This window comes from Taeniopygia guttata, chromosome 1, assembly GCF_048771995.1.
Source record: "Taeniopygia guttata chromosome 1, bTaeGut7.mat, whole genome shotgun sequence".
NCBI lineage: Eukaryota > Metazoa > Chordata > Aves > Passeriformes > Estrildidae > Taeniopygia > Taeniopygia guttata.
Window position 1 is genome coordinate 86358516 of NC_133024.1, and position 25320 is coordinate 86383835.

At 41.5% G+C, this 25320-nt stretch overlaps 1 protein-coding gene across 2 annotated transcripts; it reads left to right on the top strand.

The window, feature by feature from the left end:
• The first annotated feature begins 1783 nt into the window (after nt 1-1783).
• Nucleotides 1784-16469, top strand: IL1R2 (interleukin 1 receptor type 2). Of its 2 annotated transcripts, XM_030278697.4 has the most exons (10): nt 1784-2593; nt 3641-3815; nt 4118-4248; nt 4342-4600; nt 6723-6897; nt 8281-8452; nt 9923-9988; nt 10705-10840; nt 13098-13243; nt 14532-16469. In XM_030278697.4, exons 1-10 carry the CDS (start codon nt 2572-2574, stop codon nt 14657-14659), a joined length of 1410 nt encoding a protein of 469 aa, XP_030134557.4. In that variant the 5' UTR covers nt 1784-2571; the 3' UTR covers nt 14660-16469. The 2 variants fall into 2 exon arrangements, with proteins under 2 accessions (XP_030134557.4, XP_030134565.4); XM_030278705.4 differs by lacking the exon at nt 3641-3815 and having other exon boundaries at nt 2374-2593.
• Nucleotides 16470-25320: the final 8851 nt, after the last annotated feature.

A 25320-nucleotide genomic window follows, 5' to 3' on the forward strand; every position in this document is an offset into this window, starting at 1 on the left:
ATTCAGTATATCTATGCACCATTTTATCCATAAGAGAAGGAAAAGCAGTAAGAGATATTTTTTACTTTTATTGTCAATTGAGACATATATGGATGTTTAGACTGTCACTATATAGTAGTTTAGATTATCCTCTCCAGATCACTTTATAGGGAGAGCAATATCACTTTACTGCTTTCAACAATCTCAGCTTTGCAGCAGTAACGGCTTTGGAACAGACACTGCTGTTCCACATAGCATCAAGTATCATATATCAAGTAGGCTGTGCCCAGGGATGGTTTTCTACTTTAAATAAAATCCAGAAAACCCCACTTTTGCAGAAATAATTTCTTTATTTCACCAGTCTATGGCCGTGTGCCTGTGCACAGATACTCTGGGCCTCTCTAGACCTTATTTTGACCCTTATACCCTGTTGATTTCTACACTGAGGGTCTCCTCCTCCCTGACCCTTCCAGCTCTTGAAAGTATAATTATTTTTCAAGTGTGCCTGCTTTCTATTGCAGTGAAAGGGTCTTTGGAAATCCCAGAAACATATAGTGGTGAGACAATCTGTAACCCAGCCGTGACTGCTCTGGCCAAACTAGCACTCCCTCATAACAAATTGACACATTGCCTTCTGTTTCTCCCACTTAGTCATATACAACTGCGGTATGTCAGCACTTATTCCTCTGGCTAAGCATGCAAATTCTTGTATTCTTGGAGTCTGTTGTGCATTGTGCTAATCCCTCAGTTTAGTTTTTCTCTTTCTGTCCCAGTTATTTGGTGATTCTCAGAGTTGAAGTGTTTCATTTCTTTCCTTTCCTTTTCTCTGCTCCTCAAGACCCCATCTTGGAACTGTGCACAAGGGTATTATAAATTATTTAAACCAGGTTTTCTCATATTGGTAAGCCCAAGAACATGTGTTGGTGCAATAGTTGTGGTTTACTTTGTATCTGCTTTCTAGTCAGCTTCCAACATTCAGGATTTCTTAATACCTCGCCACCTTATTCTTATGTGAACCTGAGAAATTGACTTCAGTTTTTAATTGCATGAAGTTTGCTTAGTCAAACTGGATAACAGAATAAACAATGAAGTCCAAGGGATTGCAGTTCTTGGATGCCAAACATTATCAGCCACGGAGCCACTATAACAGGGTAAGTTCCTCCAGGAGAAGCAACAAAACCTGGGACCTGCTTCAAGAACCTGACACATTAACTGTCCCTTGTAGAAATGGTGTAATCCCTATTCTATGATGCCTGACTTCCATTGACTAGGGATAATGGACAGACATACCTTGCTTGTGGAGTTGTTTTGAAAGCTGTTGCAAGGAACTTCCAAAAGATCAGATATTTCTTGATATTTTTATTATTTTATTGGCATGTGCAAGGACAGCAAAATCCACCCAACTATGGCAAGGAACTGCATGTAGCTCTGGTGTGGGAAATATCTATCTAGTGAGATGAGCAATGAGTGAGACATATGGGGAATAGTCTGGTCTTCAAGTCAGGAATTTCACAGCTACGCTCCAGCATCTCGAGCTGTATCAATGAGTCATCAGCAGAGCGAAACCACAGAATGACACCAGCTTCCCTAAGAGAGTCTCTCTATATATATAGCTGCTAGACTTGCATTTCTGTTTATAAATACTCAGTGATAGCTAACCGCAAAACAGCGTGGCCTTCTCAGCAGACATCTACTAAAAAATAATTAAATTCTTGTTGTATCTTTCCTTTCTTCCTGAGTTATTCTAAACAAGACTTTTGCACCTCCAGATAAACAACTGATACTTGAGGTCCTCATACTGCTGCATGTGATATTTTCTGGATAAAAAGACAGCCAGGGTAGAACTTTTCTGAAGGAATCTGATGAAAACTGTTGATCCATCTTAGATGTATCTGAGGATATTAGTCTATCTGGGAACTGCAGTCCCTCACTTGATTACCCTCTTCTAAAAGGCCAAAATTGCCACAATTCATAATCCTATTCTTACTCCTCCTTATGAGCCTGGAAACCATACTTTGCTTCTAGCTGTTATTTCCTCATACCCCATTGCAAGAGAGCCTGAATGCAGGCTGTCACACTAAAATGGATGTTATGAGAGGAAAGGGGAATCAGCACATTTGTGATTCACCCAGGATCTGGGAAATCACAGAAGATTTATGTTGTCCATGAAGAGCTTGATAAACCACAAAATGTGATGATTGCAATTATTTAGCTGCTGACTATGCTGCAGTGCACCTTTTGTTACCCGTGAAAATTTTTACTTGAGGTAGCGTGTGAAATAGTCATGTGAAGACATGAATGTATGCAAGCTACCATTCGTCAGAAAAGGGGAAGATTAGTCATATATTTAGCAGTCACTTCCTCTTTTTTTGGGAAATCCAAACACATATTTTCTCTCTGTGTCTGCCTCTGTTTCACTTATCCTCACTCTACGGAAGGAAAGAAAGTTGGGTCTAAAACGTTATTTGGTTTTGACACAAATCTTATTTGGCAATGAGAAACAAGTTTCCGCTGTGTGTTGAGCTCAACCCTATATAAGGTCCTCATCAGGAATTTTCAGTCTGACAGCTTCTTTTTGTGAGATGCTTATGCATGAAAGACTACAGAAACACAGGTAAGTGAATCTGATTGAAATTTGGGAATGAAAACCTTCCCTAAACCCTCAAATGGCTTATGGAGATTGTTAGTTACTAAACCAAAGGGACCAGAAAGCTCTGAACAGAATAACCAAGAATTTTTGTCAGGCAAAGGCTCTGAAGAGAGAGAAACTCACCTGCTACAGGGTATCAATGTGAACTGTGGGGCTTGTTAATGCCTCTAGCACCTGGTTCAGGTGTAGCTGAGAGAGGCCAGAGCTCCATACCAATTCCCTGGAAACCTGTGCAGACCTAAGAGTAGGGGAGATGACTTATGGTTATGAAAGAGTGTTATTGAGCAAGAGGTTGGTTTTATGGTGTTGTACAGATGACAATAATCTAGAAACAGTTTATTGTAGTCAAACTATCAGATGTCAGGTAAGTATATCTACTAGAACAGGAAGAAATTTGGATTAAAACCATGCTGGAAGTATGAGCATGACAGGATACAAAAATATGCCCAAATGAATATGGCTTTGTTATATGGTAGAAATATTTAATTTTTGGTTTTGATTTGAAATAGTTGTACAGTCATTTAATATTCATCATAGTTTTAAGGTAATGTTAAATGCATGCAATTTCCATTTCTATATAAAATGGAAATGTATCATGTGGACATGTGTATTGGATTGTTCATAAATTCCTTACACGGAGTATAAACTAGTTCCTTTATCCAGCATGTTTTATATATTTTTGCCCATGACACACCAAGGTAAAGCATGATCAATCAACTGACTAGCAGGAGCTGAGGCCTCATGGCAGATTAGAAGCATTCAGTGATGTACACAGACACTGCCATGCTCATGTCAGGTCCATACAGATGACACTTGATGAATGACTGGCAGAGGAAAATTTTGTTTTCCCTTAGCAGCCACCCTGTCTGATTTTCAGGACAGGTTGTTCAGGGTTTTCCTTATCTTTTTATTGTTTAGAACAGATGGTAATAGTGTCCATGCTGAAAACTTGTGTACCACCATCAAGATGGGTATACATGCCATGGGAGTCAATGTTTTTTGTCCCAACAGAAACATTTGTTGGAGACAAGAAAGCTTGGTCTGCTTGTAGCAGGAAGTTTTCCTGCAGCCTGATTCACACTAGCTGGCCTACTTTGTTCCTGTGTTCAGCCAAGCTACTACACTACAGCTCACTCGAAGCAGCTGACCTGTGCCTCAGTCACATCTTAATGCAAAATAAGCAGAGGTAAATGTTTCCACCTGTAGCTATTGCTCTGAAAAGCTATGGGGACATCAGCATCTTGTGGTATGCTGTTTTCATCTTCTGGAGTGAAAGGGAAAGGCTAGAAGTGATATGTGTATGCCAAGCCAGATGTTCTGGTTCCACAGTTCAGCTCCCATAAACTAGGGATGGAGACACAACCTTTCTGCTCACTGAGGATGGACCAAAGCTCCCCAGGTCTGCAGTGAGAAAAACAGCAGTTAATTCTTTAGATAATGTTGAGTATTTTGATTATATAATCTGTCTTGTAATAAACTTCCTTGTAGATTTCAAAACACTTTCCTCCGACCCTCTTCTTCTGACTTCCTGTTGAAAAAAATGCATGGGCTCTTCTTTGTCCTGGTGACGTGCACAGTAGGTGCTCCTGCTTTCAGACTTCAGCAAGTCAAAAACACAGGTAAGTGTATTTGTCTTTTTTTCTTTTGTTTCCCTCACCATTCTTTTAAATGTTCCTCTCTGACAGTAACGTAAAAATATTTGATTTGTATAGAGAACTGCTCAGATCACACCGTGTTTATCAAACACTTCTATGAACTGCATGGAGAACCTGTGGTTCTGAAATGCCCCTCCCCCAGATACAAACATTTGGATTTCTCTGCCTTGACTTCTAATATCACATGGTATAAAAATGGTTCAAACACCATGATATCAGGAAGAGATGAAGATTCAAGAATCTGGGCGAAAGGAAATGCACTCTGGTTTTTACCAGTGATGCTAGAAGACTCAGGAGTATATATCTGCACAAGAAGGTAGGTATTTAAAAGAAAATCTAGTTCACTAACAAAATGACTATGTCTAAATGCATTACCTTGATTCTAAACTCTAGTTACATTCAGAGCATTTCTGGATAAGATAATTTCCTTGCTGACCTTATTAGAGAGAAAAAATGTGGGAAGTCAGGACCCTTAGAGTGTGTTGTGTGTCTCCTATAGTTACCAGTACTGAAACCTGGATAAATGGTGACACAGGACTGCCACTTTGGCTGCAATCATATAGGAGAATAGTGTATGCAGAGTTTTTTCTAGTTACCTCTCAGCCAATCAGTGGGACACAGTGCAGGCAGCAGCTTTGCCGTTGCACCTCAGATTGCCTTATGAAGCACATATAAGGCGTTGTGGCTCTGCAGTGCCTTTCCTCTTCTCTCTTCCATATCCCTGGTCTTCACTCTTCTTCTGAGTCACATTTTAAACCAGAATTTGATTGACTTGGTTTTGTTGGAAGACTTTTCATGAGACACAGTGTGTATTTGCTAGACTAGTACCAGACTTCTGGTGTTGCAGAGCCATGTTAGCCATGGCTCTTTCCAGCCATATTGGTAATTTTTTTCTCCGTGTTTTCAATCTGACAATACACTTGTACCATGTCAAAAGAGATGCCAGGGTCTGGATTCATCAAGGACTGAGGAAGGCAAAAAATCCCATCACCCTTAGAGCCTGAACTTCTGAAGATGTTCCAGGTCCCTGTCCCCTGCCATCTCCTGCTGCCAGCCGGCCTCTCAGTATACCTCTGGCAATTAGCTCCGGGGTTTATCCTGGAGAACATATCTCTACATCCCTGGAGCTGCTTGTGGACAGCAAGGTCTCCTTGCTTGCATGGCACACCTTGTGAGGGATGTGTGTCAGCAGTAGAAGAGATGGACAAGCTGAGAAATCATGCTCAGGTTGGCCTTTCCCCAAGTCTCAGCAGCAATTTCAGTTGTGGAGCAGAAGAGAAGATACTGGTAGTGAAGCCCAAATAACAAAAGGCTGCGAATGCTCTAGAGCAGAATAGTTGTCTGAGATATTCAAGAGTGCTTTTAAATCCTCTTTTTGGACTATTCTGCCTCACTTTGACAATATATAACATTATGGCAGTGTTTCTGAGAGTCTAGTAAAATGCTGTGAAATTTGTTTGAAAACGACATGCAAGAGCCAAGCAGGTAACTTCATTGCTAACATTATTACATGATTAATAAAGCACAAGCAAATTACATTTCCTTTACAAATTATCCCACAGGGAAGGCAGCAGATCTTTTTATCAACTCTGTAAAATGAAGGTAGCAGCAAATTATCACAGATCTCTGCTTCTGTGTTCTGTGGAAAAAATATTTTGGATTTGGGCATCTGGCCTGTACACGACAGATGGCCACAGTGCCCTGGCAATATTGTCAGTCTGCCTGCTTGCAGCCCACAGCTGCTCTCCTGGAGGTGGCAGCCCAGCCTCCCTGGCTTCACTGGCACCTTCAAGGATCATGCACTGCCCTGAGTAAAGGCATCTCTGAAGCACGGTTCCAAAGGTTGTAAAGGGTGGAATTTAAGCATCTGTCTCTCCCAGCATGGTCTTCCGTGGGACTGGAAACGATTGCCACTTGGGGCCAGAAAGAAAAGTTGAATATTACAAACCTTTCAAAGGCAGAATGCCTTATTTGCTACAGAAAATTACATGTACTTGCAGAAAATGTCTATGGTTGTGCAATAGTAACTGCAGCTGTATTGTAATCATGCTTTAAGCTTTTTATGTAATCATTAGGGTTTTCACAGTCAAAACCTCTTCCAAGGGAATGGGGGAGGGTTCATGACACATCTGCTACTGTTCAGGTCAACATGTTCCCCTTCCTCACACAGTTAAAATCGTGCTGCAGCCTAAAGGTACACAGGAAACTTGTTGTACTAAAAAGAAAAGAGAAGACTGAAGGTCTTGAGGCAAATGTGTCAGCAACATGTTTCGATTGTGTGAAAAGAACAGTACCAGTGGTTTTCCAGCATCCTGCCTGGTGTGATCATAGTCTTAGCCTCTGTTAATGAGGGAAATGGAGCCAGGAGGAAACCAAGGGCATTATTTGAGTTCCTCTCATCACTCTTGGGGTCTCACCTCTCCCTGCTCTGTCACCAGGAACTCCTCCTACTGTGCCGAGGTCTCCATTCACCTCACAGTTGTGAAGAAAACAGCTGCTTGGGAGATTGCCTATCCCCAGGTCCTCTTCACTTTCACCTCTGGAAAGATTGTTTGTCCTGACCTGTGGGATTTTACACCAAACAGGACAAGCCTGGAGCTCAAGTGGTACAAGGTAGAACACGTACTTCCTCTTTGTGCACAGCCTCATCCCAACTGTGCACATTTCTCCTGAACATCATGTTGTTTAAGTCACTAGCATAGTGTAATATACTGGGATTTTGGGGCAGATGTATACATTTTAAGACAAGTTCTCTGGGGTACACTCAGCACAGAATGAAGTGTTCCATATTTTACGCTCTCATAGGCAGTGCAACTCTTTATAATGTTAGATTACTTACCCAACTCCAGGGCATGCCACCTGATATCAGGCCCTTCTCTTTGACACTGTGCTTCTTTTCATGGCCCCTCTAGTGAATCCCATAAAGTAGGACCTCCCAGGGATACTGCCTCCATGTTCAGGTGGGGTAGCTTTCATTAATCAACTGGAATACACCATTTGGAAATACTGGATGAATTAAATAATGCCTGGAGTGTTCTCTTGCCTAACTGGTCAGTTTGCTGCTTTTCAAGTAGGCAAGCCTGGTTTTGCCTCTAAGATCAAATGCAACATCTTTGGCTGTTCAATTTCACACTGGAGAGCAGGGGATTCTTCTTCCATTTCCGTAATAACTCGATTTAGCTTTTATTTACACTCCCACTATGATCACACATTCTGCCTGGTGCAGCCGTAGCCTTACCATAGGATGCAAGATACAGGCTGGCTTGCAGTACTTAGGCTATGATCTGTACCATACCAGCAAAATGTTGCTGCTCACGAATCCCTTCATTAGTGGGAACTTAACCCACTTTATCTAAGTGAAAGGCTGCCCCCTCAATATGGTTCTTGTTACAAATGTAAGAAAGAGCTACCCCACCTTCATGTGGGAGGAACTTAACTTCTCCTAGCAGGTCTCCAGACCATGTATGAACAGAGCCTTATGGATACAGAGCAGGAATTTCTAATAGTTTACAGGGTAAGTAACAGTTATGTGAAATCCTGCATGATTACAAGTATTTGTCTTTAAAGAACGCCTTAGAATATTACACTTCTGTGGTCATGTATGGGAAGTAGGGATACATACACATGGATATGTATGGATAACATTATGAAAACCTCCATAGGTACTAAAATCTTTTGTGATTGTTTTTAAGATGACTCAAGGAAAAGCCTATTATATGTTTTCCATCTTAAAATGTGCACTATGGAAGATCTATGCGCACACATTATCGATAGCTTAAAATAGCAATTCTTCACACTTCACACATGTAGTGCCACATGGCATTTTAGAGATGGATACACATTAAAAGAACTAATGCTTTGGTGGGAAAGCAGAACTGCTCAGATTTCCCAGTGATAAGTGAACTTCTAATAAAAGAGAGACAGAGATAATTTGTCTGAGAGTTACACAGGGTGTAGCTAACTGAGTCATAACACCAGTTACTGTCCTTTCTCCAGGATGCTCAGCCTTTGGAAGAGAATGAAAGATTCGTCATTCTGAAAGGTTCAGGGTCTCTGATCATAACACCTGTGCTACCAACAGATGCGGGGTATTACACCTGCAAGATGTCATTTCCATTTGAAGGTGTAGCATATGAAATCACCAGGAGAATTCAACTGGAGACTGTTGGTAAGTATAAGTATCAGATGATCAGAGGGATGGAACACCTCTCCTACAAGGAAAGGCTGAGAGAATTTGGTTTATTCAGCCTGGAAAATAGAAGGCTTCGGTGTGACCGAATTGTGGGCTACCAGTACATGACGAGGGCTTATAAGAGAAATAGGAGAGGGGCTTCTTAAAAGAGCATGAAGTGACAGGACAAGGGTGAATGGCTTCAGACCGAAAGAGGGCAGGTTGAAAATAGCTATTAGGAGGAAGTTTTCTACTCTGAGGGTAGTGAGGCACTGGCATAGGTTGCCCACATAAGTTGTGGATGCCCCCACCTCCCTCCCTGGAAGTGCTCAAGGCTAGGTTGGATGGGAATTTGAGCAACCTGGTCTAGTGGAAAGTGTCCATGCCCATGGCAGGAGGGTTGGAACCAGTAGTCCTAGGAACCTTTTCGGAAAGGTTTTAGGAACATTTAAGGTTCCTTCCAACCCAAACAATTCTGTGGTTCCATGATTCAATGACGGATACATTAAAACATCACAGCACGTAAGAAAACCTCTTCTTCGCTAATAAAATTCTTGAGAGGAGCTCATGCTCAGCCTTTCATGCCAAGGGAGTGCTTGTCCTGGCCCTGAAGGGGCTCCCGCAGCACCCCTGGCAGAACGGGGCTCCCTCCTGCAGGTACCTGCGCTTGTTAAACGAACAATTGATGTCCTGGGGCAGGAGGCGGCGTATCACTGCCGAGGCCTTCGGTGAGCTCGGAGCCATTCGGCGGCGGCCCGGGGCGGAGACGGGCCGCCGTGTCACGGAGCGGGGCCGGGTGTCACGGAGCGGGGCCGGGCCGCCGAGTCACGGAGCGGGGCCGGGTGTCACGGAGCGGGGCCCGATGTCATGGAGCGGGGCCCGGTGTCACAGAGTGGGGCCGGGCCGCCGTGTCACGGAGTGGGGCCGGGTGTCACGGAGCGGGGCCGGGTGTCACGGAGCGGGGCCCGGTGTCACGGAGCGGGGCCGGGCCGCCGTGTCACGGAGCGGGGCCGGGCCGCCGAGTCACGGAGCGGGGCCGGGAGTCACGGAGCGGGGCCGGGCCGCCGTGTCACGGAGCGGGGCTGGGTGTCACGGAGCGGGGCTCGGTGTCACGGAGCGGGGCCGGGCCGCCGAGTCACGGAGCGGGGCCGGGTGTCACGGAGCGGGGCCGGATGTCACGGAGCGGGCACGGAGGCGGCCGGGGCGCTGCTGCGCAGAGCGGCCAGCAGGGGCCGCCCGTGCCGCGCGTCGCTCCCGCCGTCCCTGAGGCCCGCTGGGAGCAGGTCCCGCCCGTCCCCACAGCCGCGGGGCCCCGGCATGCAGCGGCGGTATCTCTGCTTTCGGCCACTTTAGCAATCAAATCTTTTCTGGGAGAGGTGTTGGGTGAAGTGGCGTGTTTCTGGTTCTGAGGCCATGCCCACATTTTCTCTTGTCTTAGCACTGACTCTGTTCTCTTTTTCTGCCAAGAGCAAGAGAAGAGAATTATCCCGATAATTGTGTATCCAGCCCAAAAGACAACATCAGCTGCTCTTGGTAAGGCCCAATCATGTTAATCAAAGAAAAACTAGAGCAGGTCCTCTTATTGTGTGATTTGTTGGTATAAATTGTTGTAGGTTCTTGATGTCAATTATATTAGTTGAGGATTGGTTCTGGGGTATTCTTTGCTTTTTGATGTCTACAACCAGGTGCTGTCTTCTGGGTTTATAGATATACTGCCATATAATATAGATACACATCAGTCTGAAATCGCCTTATTCCTGAGTTACAGTAATTATAGCAGTTAAAAATCTCAGAAATTCTGCAAAATCACTTTATCCCTGGAAGTCCAACCTTCAGCTGAATGTCCTCACCCACAGCATCTCTGAAGCTGTGCTGCTGGTTAATGCAGCTGCTGCAGAAGGGTAAATCACACAGTGCCCTTTGGGCTGCACGATGTCAGAAGGGGCAAGGCCATGGGGACACAGCCTTGCCTCTGGGGAATGTGTTTAGTGCAAGGGCTGGTAGGTGTTGCAATAGGGAAATTATTTGGTTGGCAGCGGGAAGGACTGCCACACTGAAGGGTCTTGCTGCCAAGGAGCAGGGGATCAAAAGCAATCTGGATATTAACTTCAGTTTTGAAAGTAGTGGTTCTTGACGTGTGTGGGATCTCCCACTGGAGTTGTTGGTTTTCAACAAAAGAAAGAGTAGTTCTTCATATGTGTCTAAATTGTTTTTCATTTTTTTTTTTTTTTTTTTTTTTTTTTTGACAGGCTCCAAGATGACTCTCCCCTGCAAAGTGTTTGTTGGGCTGAGCAGCCATTTCCAAACTGATGTAGAATGGCTGGCAAATGACAGCAGCGTTGACGTGGTTTATAAACAAAGCAGAGTTACAGAGGGGGAACGACAGTAAGTCTGCCTGAAAGTGCTTCCTTGTGCTTATTGTTCTAACCTGCAGTGCTACAGGGGCTCTCAGTGCAGCTGAGTGCCAGGTAATGAAATGGGAAATGGACAGATCTGAAGTGAAGATGAGAGCTGAGGAAAAAAATGGGCAGGCAGGCAAATAAACCCCCAAGTCCAACCAGCTAATGAAATAAATGCTTTATCTCTGGTTTTTGTGCACGCATTTTGCAAATGAGCCAACTTTGAGACAATCTTTAAGCACATTTTCATGAGCAGCTGAGCTGTTGTAAGGGCTGACTGCAGTGGAAAGCAAGGAGACTTGATCCTTCCCAGAGCTTCTCTTACCACTCTCCTTACCCCATGCCAGCAAGTGGCAGTGTTCTCTCCCTGAGACTCATGAGGTTCTCAGAATACACTGAGACAACAGAAAATTATCTAGTGGTTTGATGGTTTTTGTTTTGTTTTCTAAATAACACTTTTTCCCCCCCTAAACTTGTTCTTTTCTACATTAGTGAGTTAAACTGTCTCACACAGACACCTGCTGAGTGCTAGAACAGATGTTAGGGTAGTGCTGAAGGGAATGCTGGTGGGAGAGAGAAACAGGATCCTCTTGCACTGATTCATAGTGTGCCCCAGCCTTGACGAGCCTTCTCTCAGCTGCCTCATAGCTATATACCTCAAGGCTTTTCCCACTAGGAAAGGGAAGGATACCTACTTTCTGTACCTCTGATGAGTTACCTGAGTAACTCACTTCATCTGGGCATATCTCTACTGTTTTTGTAAATGTGAACAAAACTTTCTGACTGAAGTCTCTTCACTGAGTACCAAATCAGCTTGTTTAGTTTCTTGTTTCATGAAGCTTGGAGTTCCAAAACAGATCATTACCCTTGCCTGGTGGCTCTGCCTGTACTGATGGACAGACCCTAGAAGGTTCCTTGGCTCTGGGATGCCATTGCCTCTGCTGTTACTTGCTAAACTGGTCACACATCAGCTAGCACCTTCCCAAAGGGCTTCTGGCTATTGATTAAGGTTTAGCATGGACTAGGGGCCATTTCCAACAGAGTTTGGGGGTGTAACATCTGTATTTTGAGGGACAAGAGTTTTTAACTCTTATGGATGTGAGATGGTTTTGTCACTCTGTGGCCACCAGTGCCAGATAACAGCCTGGCCATGCTGCAGCCAGAGGTTACATAAGAACTCAGCTGAATGCCCAGGCCTTTAGGTGTTTTCCCATTCCCCACAGCATGACTGGAGAAATTGATCTTGTTTATACGGATAAGTGAAAATGCATTGAACTTGTGGCCAGGAACCATAAAAATGTACTGCAGGTATAGTCTCTGCAGGCTTTAGAATAGAGCTATACTTTATTACTTAGACTTTAAAATTTATTTTTTGTTATGCCTACTACTATCATTATTGCTGTTATATATTATCATACAATTGCACAAGCACACTGATAGTGACAGATGAGGTTCCTGCAGGACCCACAGTGTGTGAGACACCCCAGTTCTGCTGGAAGCCCTCATTATGGCAGCATGACAAAACAGCTCAAATGCCACTAGGAAAACAAATTCCCTGCAGAAATCTCTGGTGAAGAGCTCCTGAGAGGAGCACCCAGGGATTGCTGCTGTGCAATGCAGGCACATAATGGACAACTGCTCTGGTAATGACTAAAATGTTAAGGGACAATGTTTGACTCCAGCTAAAAAAACACTTTCAAATAGTGGTACTACTAAAATAACCATGTTGAAATTAGCTGGAAACTTCTTGCACAGTTTCTTATATTGAGCTACTGGCTTTGAGTATGTGATAGAAATGGTGGTTCAGCTTTCTCAGAGAACATTTGCAGGGTTATGTGCTCCATATGTCCTCTTCCAGCTGATTGTAAGAATTAACTTCAGGTGGGCAGAGAGAAGGAATTAGGTCCTTGCACAATGCTAATGTATCAGAGATACACAGAATTCCTCTTGCCTTTTTCCCCTCCCTTTTCTTTATTTTTCCAAGACAAATCCAGGTCTTTTTTTTCCTCTAGACTCCAAAAACATCAGGATAGGTGATAGGAAGGATGGGTGCCCACTGGGACTCAAGTAATTAGCACAACTGGGCTGAAGACAGCGGGCATCCTTGAATGCTGAGGGGCTGGTTCAGAAATAAACCAATATCCAATGCATTTTCTTGCAATGTGCTGTTATAATGAACACATCAAATAGAGAAAAGCTATCTTATTAAAATACTTAACATTAAATCTTTCTTATTCTTCCAGAGAAATTGTAGAAAATGGTGAGAACTTCATTGAAGTACCACTGATTTTTGATTCTGTTGAAGAAGTGGACTTTTACACAGACTTCACCTGTCTGGCCCAGAACAGATATGGATACCAAGAACTGCCAACAAGAGTCAAGCAGGAAGGTAGTTATTTTTATGCTTATTTTTGATAATTTTTATTATTATTGTAATGCTAAATTATCATCTGATCCTGTTTATGCTGTAAGAGGCTAGAGTTACTGCCTGAGGAAAATCTGATTGCCTCTTTCACCTATAGTCTTTGATACAGCCTATTCACAAAATGCACCTTCTGTAGGTAATTTACTGCCTTTTATGCAGGGATAAGGATCTGTCTGTGCTGGTATATCTGTTTATTGGATAAAAGCTAAAACTCCAATTTAGATACACTTTGTGAAATAAGTATTCCAGTGAGACTACTGGCAGACTGTCTTTGCAGCAAGGCCAAATCTCTTCCAGTTCTTCAAGTAGAGAAAAAAAAAGACAATTACAGAATAAATGATTAGTGTTTCTTTTCCTCATGTGCAGACTACTGCCAAAATAACAAGAAGTGTAAATTATGATGGGTGTTGTTATTTTGGCTCCTAGTGATGGGAAGAGAAGACCTAAACTCAGCACAATTAATGTTGCAGTGTGATAAACCATTGGCCAAGAACCAGCTGTATAAACAACGTGAAGCAATGCTAATTGTTTCTTTGCATGACATTGGTGAATCACCAAAGCTTGCTCACACTGTCTTTGAAAGGCACATGAACCCTTTGAGACTTCATTATCAGTTATGACTCACTCCAGCACCCTATAAGAGATTGGTACTCATTTTGCTGGATCATGTGCTGCCCTTGTCTTCCATGAGCTACAAAGGAATAACTACAGAATAAGCAGTACACATTGGAACAATCCAGAATGGTCTAGACAGACAATGGCATTGGAAATTAGCTGCATTTAGGAAGAAGTTCTGAGTCTTGGGTTGATTGTTACTAATTTATAAGCTGCTCTGTAGGAAAAAATTATTAACATAACTCGAGGGCGGACTAATTGTTAAGTATTCCCGCCCCATACAGTGCTTGGATTTCCTGCTTGGAATGTCTGTGCTTTTAACAAACTAAGATAGAAAGCACACAGCTGCTCTGATCAGGGGTTCAGAAAATTGGGTGTATGCAAAAGATGGAACTTTAAATTCTCACTCTCTGTGGTTTTCCAATCCTTCCTTCTATCTTCATGAACACATTTTCCAGAATGCCCAATCAATAGATCTCTTCATTTCAAAGGTGATAAGCCCTGCTGGAAGGTGAACTTGCAGACATCCTTTTTATTGTAATTTCTCCTCTTCCAACATGAGTGTAGATAACTATGTTCCTGGGAGTTCATTGTTTTTTTTCTGTTTTTCTAACACTTAATTTGTTTACTTTTCCAGCTGTTGGTCTGTCCTGGCACATTGCAATGATTCCTGTTGCACTGGCCTGTTTGATCGTGGGAGGGATGTGCATGCACAAGTGGTGGAAGCGGAGAGCTGATAAAGGATATACAATACCAAAGGTGTAAAATCTACTTGGTTCTCCGACTGTCAACAGAACAAAAAATCACCCTGGCTATCTCTCACATCAGACACAGCAAGCATTTCAGACCTGATATACTGCATTCCCAACAGACCAATAATAACAGCTCTTTCCCACTTTTCTCAGTCTTCTATGATCTGATGAAGTTAAGAATATAAGTTTGCATTTTTATGCTACTTAGATGCAGGAAATCTGGTTCTATTATTTTGCAACTAGGGTGCAATCTGTAGAATTTTGGAACACAAAGTCATGCTCTGGATATGGGAAGGGTAGGGAAAGGGAGGTGCTCTCACCCTTTGTAATTCCAATAGATATACTGTTTTTTCAAAAAAGGGATAAGAAACCCCTGAAGTCTAAAACGAGAAGCTAAGGAAGCTTGCTACAGAAGGGCTATTTGACACTAGAGGGAAAAAAACTATTTTTCTATGCAACCACACTAAATTTATTTTACTTGAATCTACAAAGAGCCATTTGTTTTCCCTTTTCAGAGCCAAATGCAGTTGTCACAGCAACTGTATATCTATGAACTTCTCCACAGAAAAACTAATTTTGTTCACTATTTGGATTACACTCTGCTTAAATAGACTGTCTCAGAATATCCCTTCCCCAGAGATAACTCCGTCTGTATAATATTCTGAAGGCTTTCCTCATAAATAAATGTCTTCAGGTACTACAAAATGTAAATATTTTACAGATAGATTTGAACAGGTGACCTACATAACGCAAATATTTTACACTGATCTGTATCATTATACACAAGGGCAACATAGTTTATTTAAGTTTTGAAAATGTTATGTGGAAAAATGGTAAACAAATAACCCAAACCAAAATGCTGGTGTGTGAGTTGAGTGGAAAGACATGTGACATATGAGATGTCTCTTTGAGGATGACAGCTCTTTTCCTAACCTGAAAAGAAGTACAGTATTAGGAAACATCATATCAAAGATTCAGGGCTCTGCACCACAATGTTTCTCTTTGGAAAAATAATGGATGTAATGAGGACAAGGTCACCTTGTTCCTGGGACTGTGTTGGTTTATAGCATTTTCCAGAGAGCTAATCTATCTGCAACAACTTCAGAGGCACACCTACAGAGGGGAAAAGACTGATGTACTATGGTCTTGGCATGAATTAGCATCCAGGACAGAGGCTTTTTGTGCAGAAGTTGATTTCAGGAAACACGAATTGAGTTAACAACTATTTTCTAGTTTTCAGTGTATGTGGTCTTGATGTTATTTATCCATCTAAATAGGCAGCATAACTAATGTTTGACCAGAGTAGCACTCAAACCAAACCTAAATATAATGTGAAGAGCACCAAATAATTTCATCTGCTGGTTCCCAAACAAAACTCTTAAATAAATGTGGGAGTGAGTGAAAACAAGGGCTGACCTGCACATACAGTTGATCTTCACTGATCAAGACAAGAAAGTTAAATTTTTAATTCTAGTAGCTGGGGAGGCATGCATACAGGAGGATGAGTGTTTTGGAATTGCCAGGAATAGTGTTTTAGGTATGAACAGCTAATTAAAGTGTTTATGTTTATTTTGCCTCAAGTCTGAAAGCAACAGGTCCAGCAGGGCAAAAAAAAGTAGAACATAATTCTTATGTTTTGGAGTTTAGAACTCTCTATCCATAACCTTGCAGCTGTAAAGGATAGCCTAGGGTGGCATACCGCTCATCCAGCCTTCACAAAGCCTAAAGGAATACCGGTAATCCAAGATAGCCACTGATGTTTCCTCTCCACTCAGTGGAGAAAGACTTCTCTCTAAAATAAATGGGATGAGTTGCATCTCAAAGGTGTCTGTCTTTTTTCCACCAGTTTAAGACAAAGTGAGATGAACCTATTCTGCATGGATTCATAGATACAGGAATGACTGGTTTATCAGAATTTTGGGTTATCAGAAAGGTTACAAAAAGAATCAGTCTAAAACTCAGGGACACCCTGTGATGTAGTCAAAGCTGCTGGGCTTTCTTGGGAAATTACTTTAATGCTGGCAGCTCTGTGCAGAGCAAGCACAGGTTTGCACTAAATGAAAATACTGTAAGAAGCTGGGTGGCAGGCCCAAAGGTATAGATTGTGGAATCCAGCATAAGAGGGAGGCTGAAAATATCTAGTTGGTGCCTTGGAAAAACATTTGTGACTCACAGATTGTGTGGTCATGAAGTGCCACAGCTATTACAGGAAGAAAAGAAAGAGCTGTCCTGTGTGTGCATAGCTGAAGTACAGAGATCCCTGTTGGGACCAGGAGGAAGTTTGCTGAGTGACTGCAGGTGCGCTGGGGCCTGTCACCCTTTCCACAGCTCTCAGCTCCCATGGCAGACAGTGTGTGCCTGCTCCTTCCTGGCTCTGCTGGGTACAGCAGAAAAATGGCAAAAACAGTTATCTAGGAAAGGAAATATCATAAAACTAGCTTGCTTTGTTTTTTTTGTCCACATGAGTGGACAAACTCATGTCATTGATAAGAAAACCACTTATATACATATATGTGTATATATATTCTGCTTTAGTGTGTTCATTGCACTGGAAACTACAGTCTCTACCAGTCTATACTTAGTATACACAATGTAAAAGCTTAATAAAGCAACTGAAATAGAACTCCAGTCAGTTTTCAAGAAGAGCATATTATCTTCCTGAAATTCTTCAGCAAGGCACTAATAATAATAATAATAATTATGTAGAACCAAGCTCACTTGTTAGAGCTTGGGAAATGCATCAATTTCTGAATCTTTAACTGCAAAGTGAAGTTTGGCTTTTATAGTTGTTTGTTCCTTCTATCCATTTTAAGTTTTTGCCCCAGTCTAAATTGTCCCCGAACCTGACAATGACTTCATGTGTAAACAGCAAACTCCTTTGTGTTGAAAAGGTCAGTATTTCAGTCCTGATAATAAGTGACGGTCCTCTCTTTCTCACTGTTTTTCTAGTTTGTCATCTTTTGAGTTGTGCCCCAGGAACTCTACTTACATGTACGTGAATGTCATAGAAATGCACATCTTGATTCCTTTGTGGATAATGAAGCATTGCCAGTGTTTCTCTCTCACGAGGCTTAAATGGTGCTATTCATTTAAAGCTGTAGAGGTCCTGTTCTGCCTTGGTTATAAAGGTTTCGTTTATCCATCTGCTAAGCTGTGGGATAAATGAATCATAATGTTTGCTTGCTTTGGCTCCCAAATGTCCTTCATCATAAGTGCTAAGAGGCCAGGCTATGACTGGAAGTAGTTGATATTGTTTGTTTACTTGCAAAAAAGACTCTCAAGTGACTTGTGGCTTTCAAGTTGGAGACATTGCAGAACAAATTAATTAAAGGGTGTGATTACATGTACCCTCAGTATGTTACTACCACACTTTTTGCTTCGACTGGGCCTTACCATGGCCGATCTTTCAACTGGTTTGAGAACACTCCAGAGGAGGGTGTGGGCAAGACACAGTGGTTTCTTTGGTCTCATCATCATTACTGTGCTAGCCTGTGAATGCTGGAAACTTGGTCCTCCTTCTTATCATTAAATTGTAGAATGATTCAGGTTGGAAGGGACCTCAAAGATCATCTAATTCCAATCCTCCTGCCATGGGCAGGGACACTTTCCAATAGGAGATTACTCAAAGCCCCATCCAACCTGGCTTTGAACACTTTCAGGGCTGGGGCACCCACAGTTTCTCTGTGCAACCTATTACAGTGCCTCACAACGCTCACAATGACAAATTTCTTCCTACTACCTAATCTAACTCTAAACTCTTTCTGTTTAAAGCCATTCTCCCTTGTCCTATCACTACATGGTCTTGTAAACAGTCCCTCTCCAGCTTTCTTGCAGGTCCCCTTCTTGTGAGGAGACAAGACCTATCAGCTCAGGGAAGAAACAAGTGCCCTGCCTTTGATTGCAGTTGATAGGTAGTTTTTCAGATGAATCTAAGCCAGTAAAATGCAGGAAGAAGCGTGGTAGAAAAAGAACTGAGATTCACTTCTCCACCTAAGAGTGGCAGAATTCTGTGACTGATTGCTTTTTAATAGGAAAGAACATATAAGATGTTGATGATACATATAAGATGACTATGATTACTACTGTCTCATTGATGATGATTATTACTACCACCATATTGAGTAGTGCCATTTAGGAAATATAGATTGCATAGGAGAACATAAACATGGGCGGAAGAGTGTGGGGGAATGGAGAACTTGTGAGAATAAACAATTCGAGCTTATCTTCTGCCTGGAAAGGCAATGACAGGCCATGATAACTGCCCATAAATTCATCCAAAGGGAGAGTAAAAAGTAAGGGCATGTATTTATTTCCACTAATGAAAGAGGCTGCATAATAAGACTGGAATAAGAAATGTATAACCAAAATTTAGATGCCTCTAGTCACTGCAGCAGTGAGGTCCTGAAAGAGCATCTCAGCAGGAGTAATGGTAGGAAAATAAATTACTTCAAACCTAGAGCTGGGTACAGCTATGAATAGGATTTGATGTGTGTGACAGCAGGAGGTCCTGCTGCAAGGCTGAATCATGTCCTCTGGCTTTGTGTTCTTTACCTCCATTGGAAAAGGCTGGACTGCTGAAGATAAAAAATGCCATCTAAGAGTTTAATTACTGTGTTATTATTATTTCCTCAGTTAAATCTGCCTTGCTCATAATTACTGTCCTTACTAGCTTGTAAGGGCTGGCAGATCAAAAGAATTAAAAACTGAACACAATTGCTGGATATGTTTTGGTAGACATGTCTAAAGTTCCAGTCTTTTAAAATCTGCCAGGAGGTGCCAGTTGCCCCTGGAAAATAGCCCTTAATGAGACTTGGCTTTAATGGTGGAGTGATCCAGTCTCTAAACAAAACCATTATTTAAGAGATAATTTAACTCTTCATATGGCCTTTTATGTGTCTCTGTTATGCAAAGAGGAGGAGAAGGAAGTCCTTAAATGCTATTATGTCGTTTTCCACTCATTCTCTTAAATGCAACTTTCTGTTTGTTTATTTTATTTTACTGTTCAATGGCTGCTTCTGTGGCATTCACTTTTGGCCATGCACTGGGAACCAAGATGGAGCAATGGCACCCCAGCGAGAGTCCCAGGAGCTTCCTGGCTCAGGCCAGCAGGTCTCATAGACTGCAAGCAAGCAGCAGGAGTGATGTCTCTGCTGTGAATGTCAGGTCACTGGAGCCAAGGAGAAAAGAGTGCAGTAATGATATGTGGCAGTGTTATCCAACTTCCATCCCTAGAAGACTGCTTTAAAACACAGAAACCAGCTGTCAAACCATGACTGCTGGAGGCTTGTCAGAAGTATTGTATGGTTTATGGGATTACATGTCAGGATTTTTGCCTGTTCCTGTACAATGGTTTCTTTAAACCTTCATTATAAAAGAGGAGTATTGATTTACCCAAATGCAATCCCTAATCTCTCTTAAATCAGTAACTAAAGTTTTTCATTGTCTACCCAGTATTGGACACAGTGATTGTGCAGAGGCAGTCTGAGACTGTATATGCCAGTCACCAACTGTCTTTTCTTGAGATATTTAACATTTGCTTTCATTCTGTTTCTTTTTGATTAAGAAAACTAATTAAATCCTCATTTTACAATGAATTTTAAAAATGGATCATAACTTAAATCTTATTATTCTTGAAAACAAATAAACTAATTATTATGATGCAATACTTTGAGGAGGTCTGAGCATGCCACAGCTTGTCTGCATGAGCAGAAGTTAATTTTCAGAGAATATCCTTGTTCCTAGATTTCTCTAGTTTCAGTTTCAGAATTTCCTTTTTTTCATCTCTGTTTCATTTATTATGTTTGTAGCATATATTTGAGGAAAGTAGGTGCAAGAGGGCCAACTGTACAATGAGCCCCATCAGGATGGTGGGGTGAGAGGGAGAGGAAAGAGATGAGTCTTGGTGCAGCTGACATGTGAGTGGTAGTCCTCCTGCTTCTTCTCTTCCTCAGGGCACCCTGCCTAGCCTCCAGACCCTGTCTCAGTTATACCAGTGGCACATCTCTACCTCTGTGGCACTATACTCAATTTCAGGATATTTTCTTTGGCCAGCAAAGTCCCAGGTAATGTCCAGCCGACAGAGTGCTTCAGGTCTGGTTATTCTTCTTCCTGTGTGAGTGTTTAGATGCAGCTGCTTTGAGTTTAGTTCCTGGGATGTTTTCCTTGGAGCTGGACCAGTTCAGATTAGCTCATGACGTAGGAGCCTTCAGCTCCTTGCTATGTATCTAAATTAAAACTGGACATATAATTATTTTTTTTGGCACCAACAGAAATATGTCACCAGCCCATGGATGCTTGTGGTCTTATGCTGTCATTCAGCCTTTCCATGTGAGCTGAGTAAAGTTCTAATCTATGAGCTCAGAGTTCAAAAAGTATTTGTGTACTACAATAAAATAATGTGAGCCAAGGCATTTGTAATGGATTAATTTTAAATGCAGATGTTGATAAAAATGTATTTTCAATCTCCTACATTTCTCATGTCATTAAAACACTGGAAGACTGATGACTACGAATTCATGTAAGACAGCTAAATTTAGATCATGAAAATAAATGCCAGACTCCTAATGACACACAGTAGGTTGGTAAGTACTGACTAACATCACTGAGCTTTTTTCATTTGGTCTGAGATTGTGCTTTTAGGATGGCGAGTTAATGTGTGCAGGTTTGTTTTGAAGAAAGGGGCAATTTTGAATTTAGCACAATTAATTTTTGTTGCATGTGATTTGTTTGTTCACCTGTTGACCTCTTGCATTCAAAAGTCATTGACTTTGCCTACTTTTTTATTCATGGACATAGCAAAATTAGACTAAACACAACAGAAGAACTTGGATATTTTAGCTCAGCATGTCATTAGCCTGAGGGACATATTCATCACTATGAAGTATTATAGGCTTTTGCAACTTACTATTAAATAGCTTAACACATTCTTGAAAATAAAATGACAATGAACTGGAACTTTGTTGCTGGCTTAAAAGCCCCAGAGAGCAGCATTTCAGAACACCACAAAAGCTCTGGTCTCCTGTATCCTTTCTCTGGAACTTGTGGCTCTCCATAGTTTAAAGGCAGGGTCTCAAATGCTGTTTTTCAAAGCTATGTTTGCTCTATGGGCTCTGTGCTCCTATACCTCACACTGAATACACACACAAGCAGGATGGAAGGAAAGAAACAAGGTGTCCAACAGTTCTCCTAATGTTGATGAAACCTAGATGAAATTTATTAATTTTTTTTTTTATTTTTCTATTACAGTAGAAGAAAGAAAAACACCTTCAGAAAGCTTTTTTAAGGTATTCTAAACTATTGCTTATCTGCAGTGTCTTTATCAGGGACATTAACAACCATTAATAACTTAGTAATACATACAACTAATCTTGTTTGACCAGTAAATTCAAAGATTCTTTGCTGCAACATTTGTAATATATAATTTATATATTGTAAACAACCAGCTGGTTGTCAAAGGATGGAATAATCACCCAAATATGGTTTAAGTGACTTCTTATCATTCCATGGGAGCTTTGTGGCAGAGCTAAGGCTGAAATCTTATTTTCAAAGGAAACGTTCACATCCTTTAAAAAAATCCTTCTGTTTTACTCCAAACCCTGCTTCATCCCTTTCTAGCTTCCAGCCTATACAGTGATTAAGAAAAGAATACTCCCATGAACAACCTCCTGTATGGTATAGGCCTGATTATTTTCCATGGTTTGGGGCATTCTGTGCTCTCCAAGGCAGAAAAAAAATATAAAGTATCTTGTATGTCAAAGGAATGGATTATGTCAGTTAGAGAAATAGTACTGCAGTGTGTGACATGTTTGTAGTAAGTGGACACAGAAAAATACTGTCATTCAAAATTAGGGATTATGATGTTATTTCTACTGTTTGGCTCTTGAATGACTACTTCTTCCAGTGATCCTGACCCTTCAACCACTCTCCTTGGTCCACTTCTGACTGCATCGAGTCTCAGCCTCCACCCTGATGTTCTTTGCATCTCTCCTTCCTGTTTTTGGGCACACTGTCTTTTGCAATTTGGCTATGAGAAGACAGAATGTGAAATTGTGTCATATGTTCTTACTCAGTATCTCTGTACTGCTTTCCTGGCTCCAGTTGTGAAGGAAAGCTTTTCCACAAACATCTGCCAGCTGATGACTGGTTAAATTGGAAATTAGTTCCTTGGTTCCCATAGGGAAGTACTTTTCCTTTCATGTCTGGGAGCAAGCCCACGTTTTTCCTGCAAAGACATAAGCAAATTCTGAAGGCCATTGGGCTCTTGAGCTGTTTCTTTTTCAGAAACTATTAAGCACTTGGCATCTTAACTTGCATCCTTTCACACAGCGCATACAGCATGTCTCTCTCTGCACATACAAAGTGGAGAGATTGTGTTTTGCTTTGAAATATGTTTTCTCATGCACCTCTTAAGACAGAGATCATCTGCCCTTCTCCATTCTGATTTGAACTAGGCCAACCAGACCTATGGACTGAAACACCATAATTTTCTTTAAATGTGAACATTGTCTCCCTGATCTTGCAGCATGTCTAAATTCTGCACATCCTGCACCTTGGTCTATAGATCCAAGACAACAACAATAACTCCACCTCCTAATTTCTAGCATTTCTAACCCTCCAGGTCTAATTCAATATGGCCTGAAAATTTCATAAGTATCTACAGTTGGATGCTGATACATGCACAGAAGCACTGTTACAGAAAAGATGTGCAGTTAAAGCTGTGCTAATTGTCTGCTGACTTCTACAGAGACACATTGGCACCAAGGGCAGCCTGAAAATCCGGGCTTTGACACAGCCATAGGTGCCCTGGGAAAGACTAGATCTAAGGTGCTATTTTAGAGTAAGAAAGCTGAAGTTCTATCCCAGAAAAGTGGTGCAGTGTGCCAGGCTGCTTCTGCCTGAAAAAGCCAGGGTCAAGGACAGGGTGCGACTATCTGCTCCAGTGACTGGCATGGTTTGCTGCTTCTGATGAGTGGCTATTGTAGGAGGCAGGTTCATCCCAGCAAGCAGGGAGTTCAGCTCCCCAGCCTTGACTGTGTCCATTTCCCCTGGCCTGTTTTTCTCTGTTTCCTGGAATGCATTGTGGTTCTGCCTCTCTGGAAGTAGAATGATTTGGGAAGGATAAAGAAGGGTTAGCCCTTCTTAGGTCTCCTTCCGCAGTCCTTCATATGAAGAAGTATACTAATTGTGCCTAGTTCTGTCTGCTAGCATTTTGTGTTTTATGAATTCAGAGACCTATTTATTTATAGCCATGGCTGTTGATCCACTTGTACAATTCTTGTATTTGAAATTCTTTAGAGAGCCCCTTATGCAAATCTGTTGGTCCTTGCTTACCGTAAGAACTTCCTTTGTACTGAGACTGATGGTTTTGGCAGTTCTGACAGCAGCTGCTGGCTCTTCCATATTCCTTTTTATTCCCTAGCAAAGCCTCAGATGTCCTTCCAAATGGGTAGTAGGCTAATTGCATTCTTGTGGATGAGAAAGATTTTTCTGGTCTCATGTAACTTGTGGTCCAGATTAATTTATGTTATTCCTGATACGTAATAACACCATTAGAGAAAATTGAAGAAATGTGACAAATACTTTGTGTTAGTTAATTTCCTGCTCACAGGTTGTGTCAGAGAAGTAAAGATGTTCCACATGAGAAAAGTCTTTCAACATAAAAATTAAAAAAGTATATAGTAGTTAATATCCATTTTAAAACAAAGATTTGATCTTCCATTACTTCAAATAAATATATATTTTTTCTGAATTTCTTTTATATATATATATATGCTATAAACCCACAACAACTATTCTGAAGTTTCTTATAATCCTTTATGTAATTTATTTTTCACAATATAGTGTAAGATACTTTGTTGCAATCTGGCCAGTTAATATCATAGCTAGATTATATTAGCATGCTGATTTACAAAGGTATGGGAGAGGTTAAAAAAAGTCATGAGAGGTTTTTGGCTGCACAGTTTGATTGTATATGACTCTTTTGAAGTCCAGAGAAAGATGGAAGACAGACTACTTTGATGCTCTCAGGCAAAAAATAAAAAGTGGCATAAAATTGTCTTGTGGTCAAGACAAAGTTAAGGATTTGCCAGAACTGGAGACCTGAACTATTTAAATATCTGTTGGGAAAGAAACAAAAGAGGACACAAGTGATTCAGCAAGTTCTTGGAATGTGTTAGTGGCAACTTCTTATTGCAGAGGCAGAGGAAGTTAATAGATAAGTGACAGTAATTAGATCTCTTTGAAATTAAATTCAGACAGAAGTCACATAATAATATGAGTTACAGGAGACTACAAAACAATAGTGTTCCAAATAAAGGAAGGAAGTGCTGAATTGAATTAAGGCAGAGAGGTAGGAGGGTATCTTTAGAAGTCATTTCTAAGAGTATCTATGGAACAAGAATGCAAGTAGGAGATAAAAAGCTGATTAAAAACAAGGTTCATTTGCCAAGAGCAAAACATGCCTTTTCAGTTCTGTTTCCTCTTTTGCAGGATAACAGCTTAGAGGGGGCAGTAATTTATTATCTGGGATTTAGTAAGGGTTTTGAGGAATGCCATAAGTAAGCTTGGAAAACATGATGGAGATGATGGGAATGTAAAGGATGCTCAGACAGCAAATTCTGCTCATGGAGGAGTTAAAAATGGATTTCTGTGAAATGAGGGCTATTTCGAGGCAAT

Coding starts and splice junctions, on each gene's coding strand:
- IL1R2 (XM_030278697.4), top strand. CDS start 2,572: ATGAAAGACTACAGAAACACAG. Junction 4,601..6,722: donor GTATATATCTGCACAAGAAG/GTAGGTATTTAA, acceptor CTCTGTCACCAG/GAACTCCTCCTACTGTGCCG. Junction 8,453..9,922: donor AATTCAACTGGAGACTGTTG/GTAAGTATAAGT, acceptor TTTTCTGCCAAG/AGCAAGAGAAGAGAATTATC.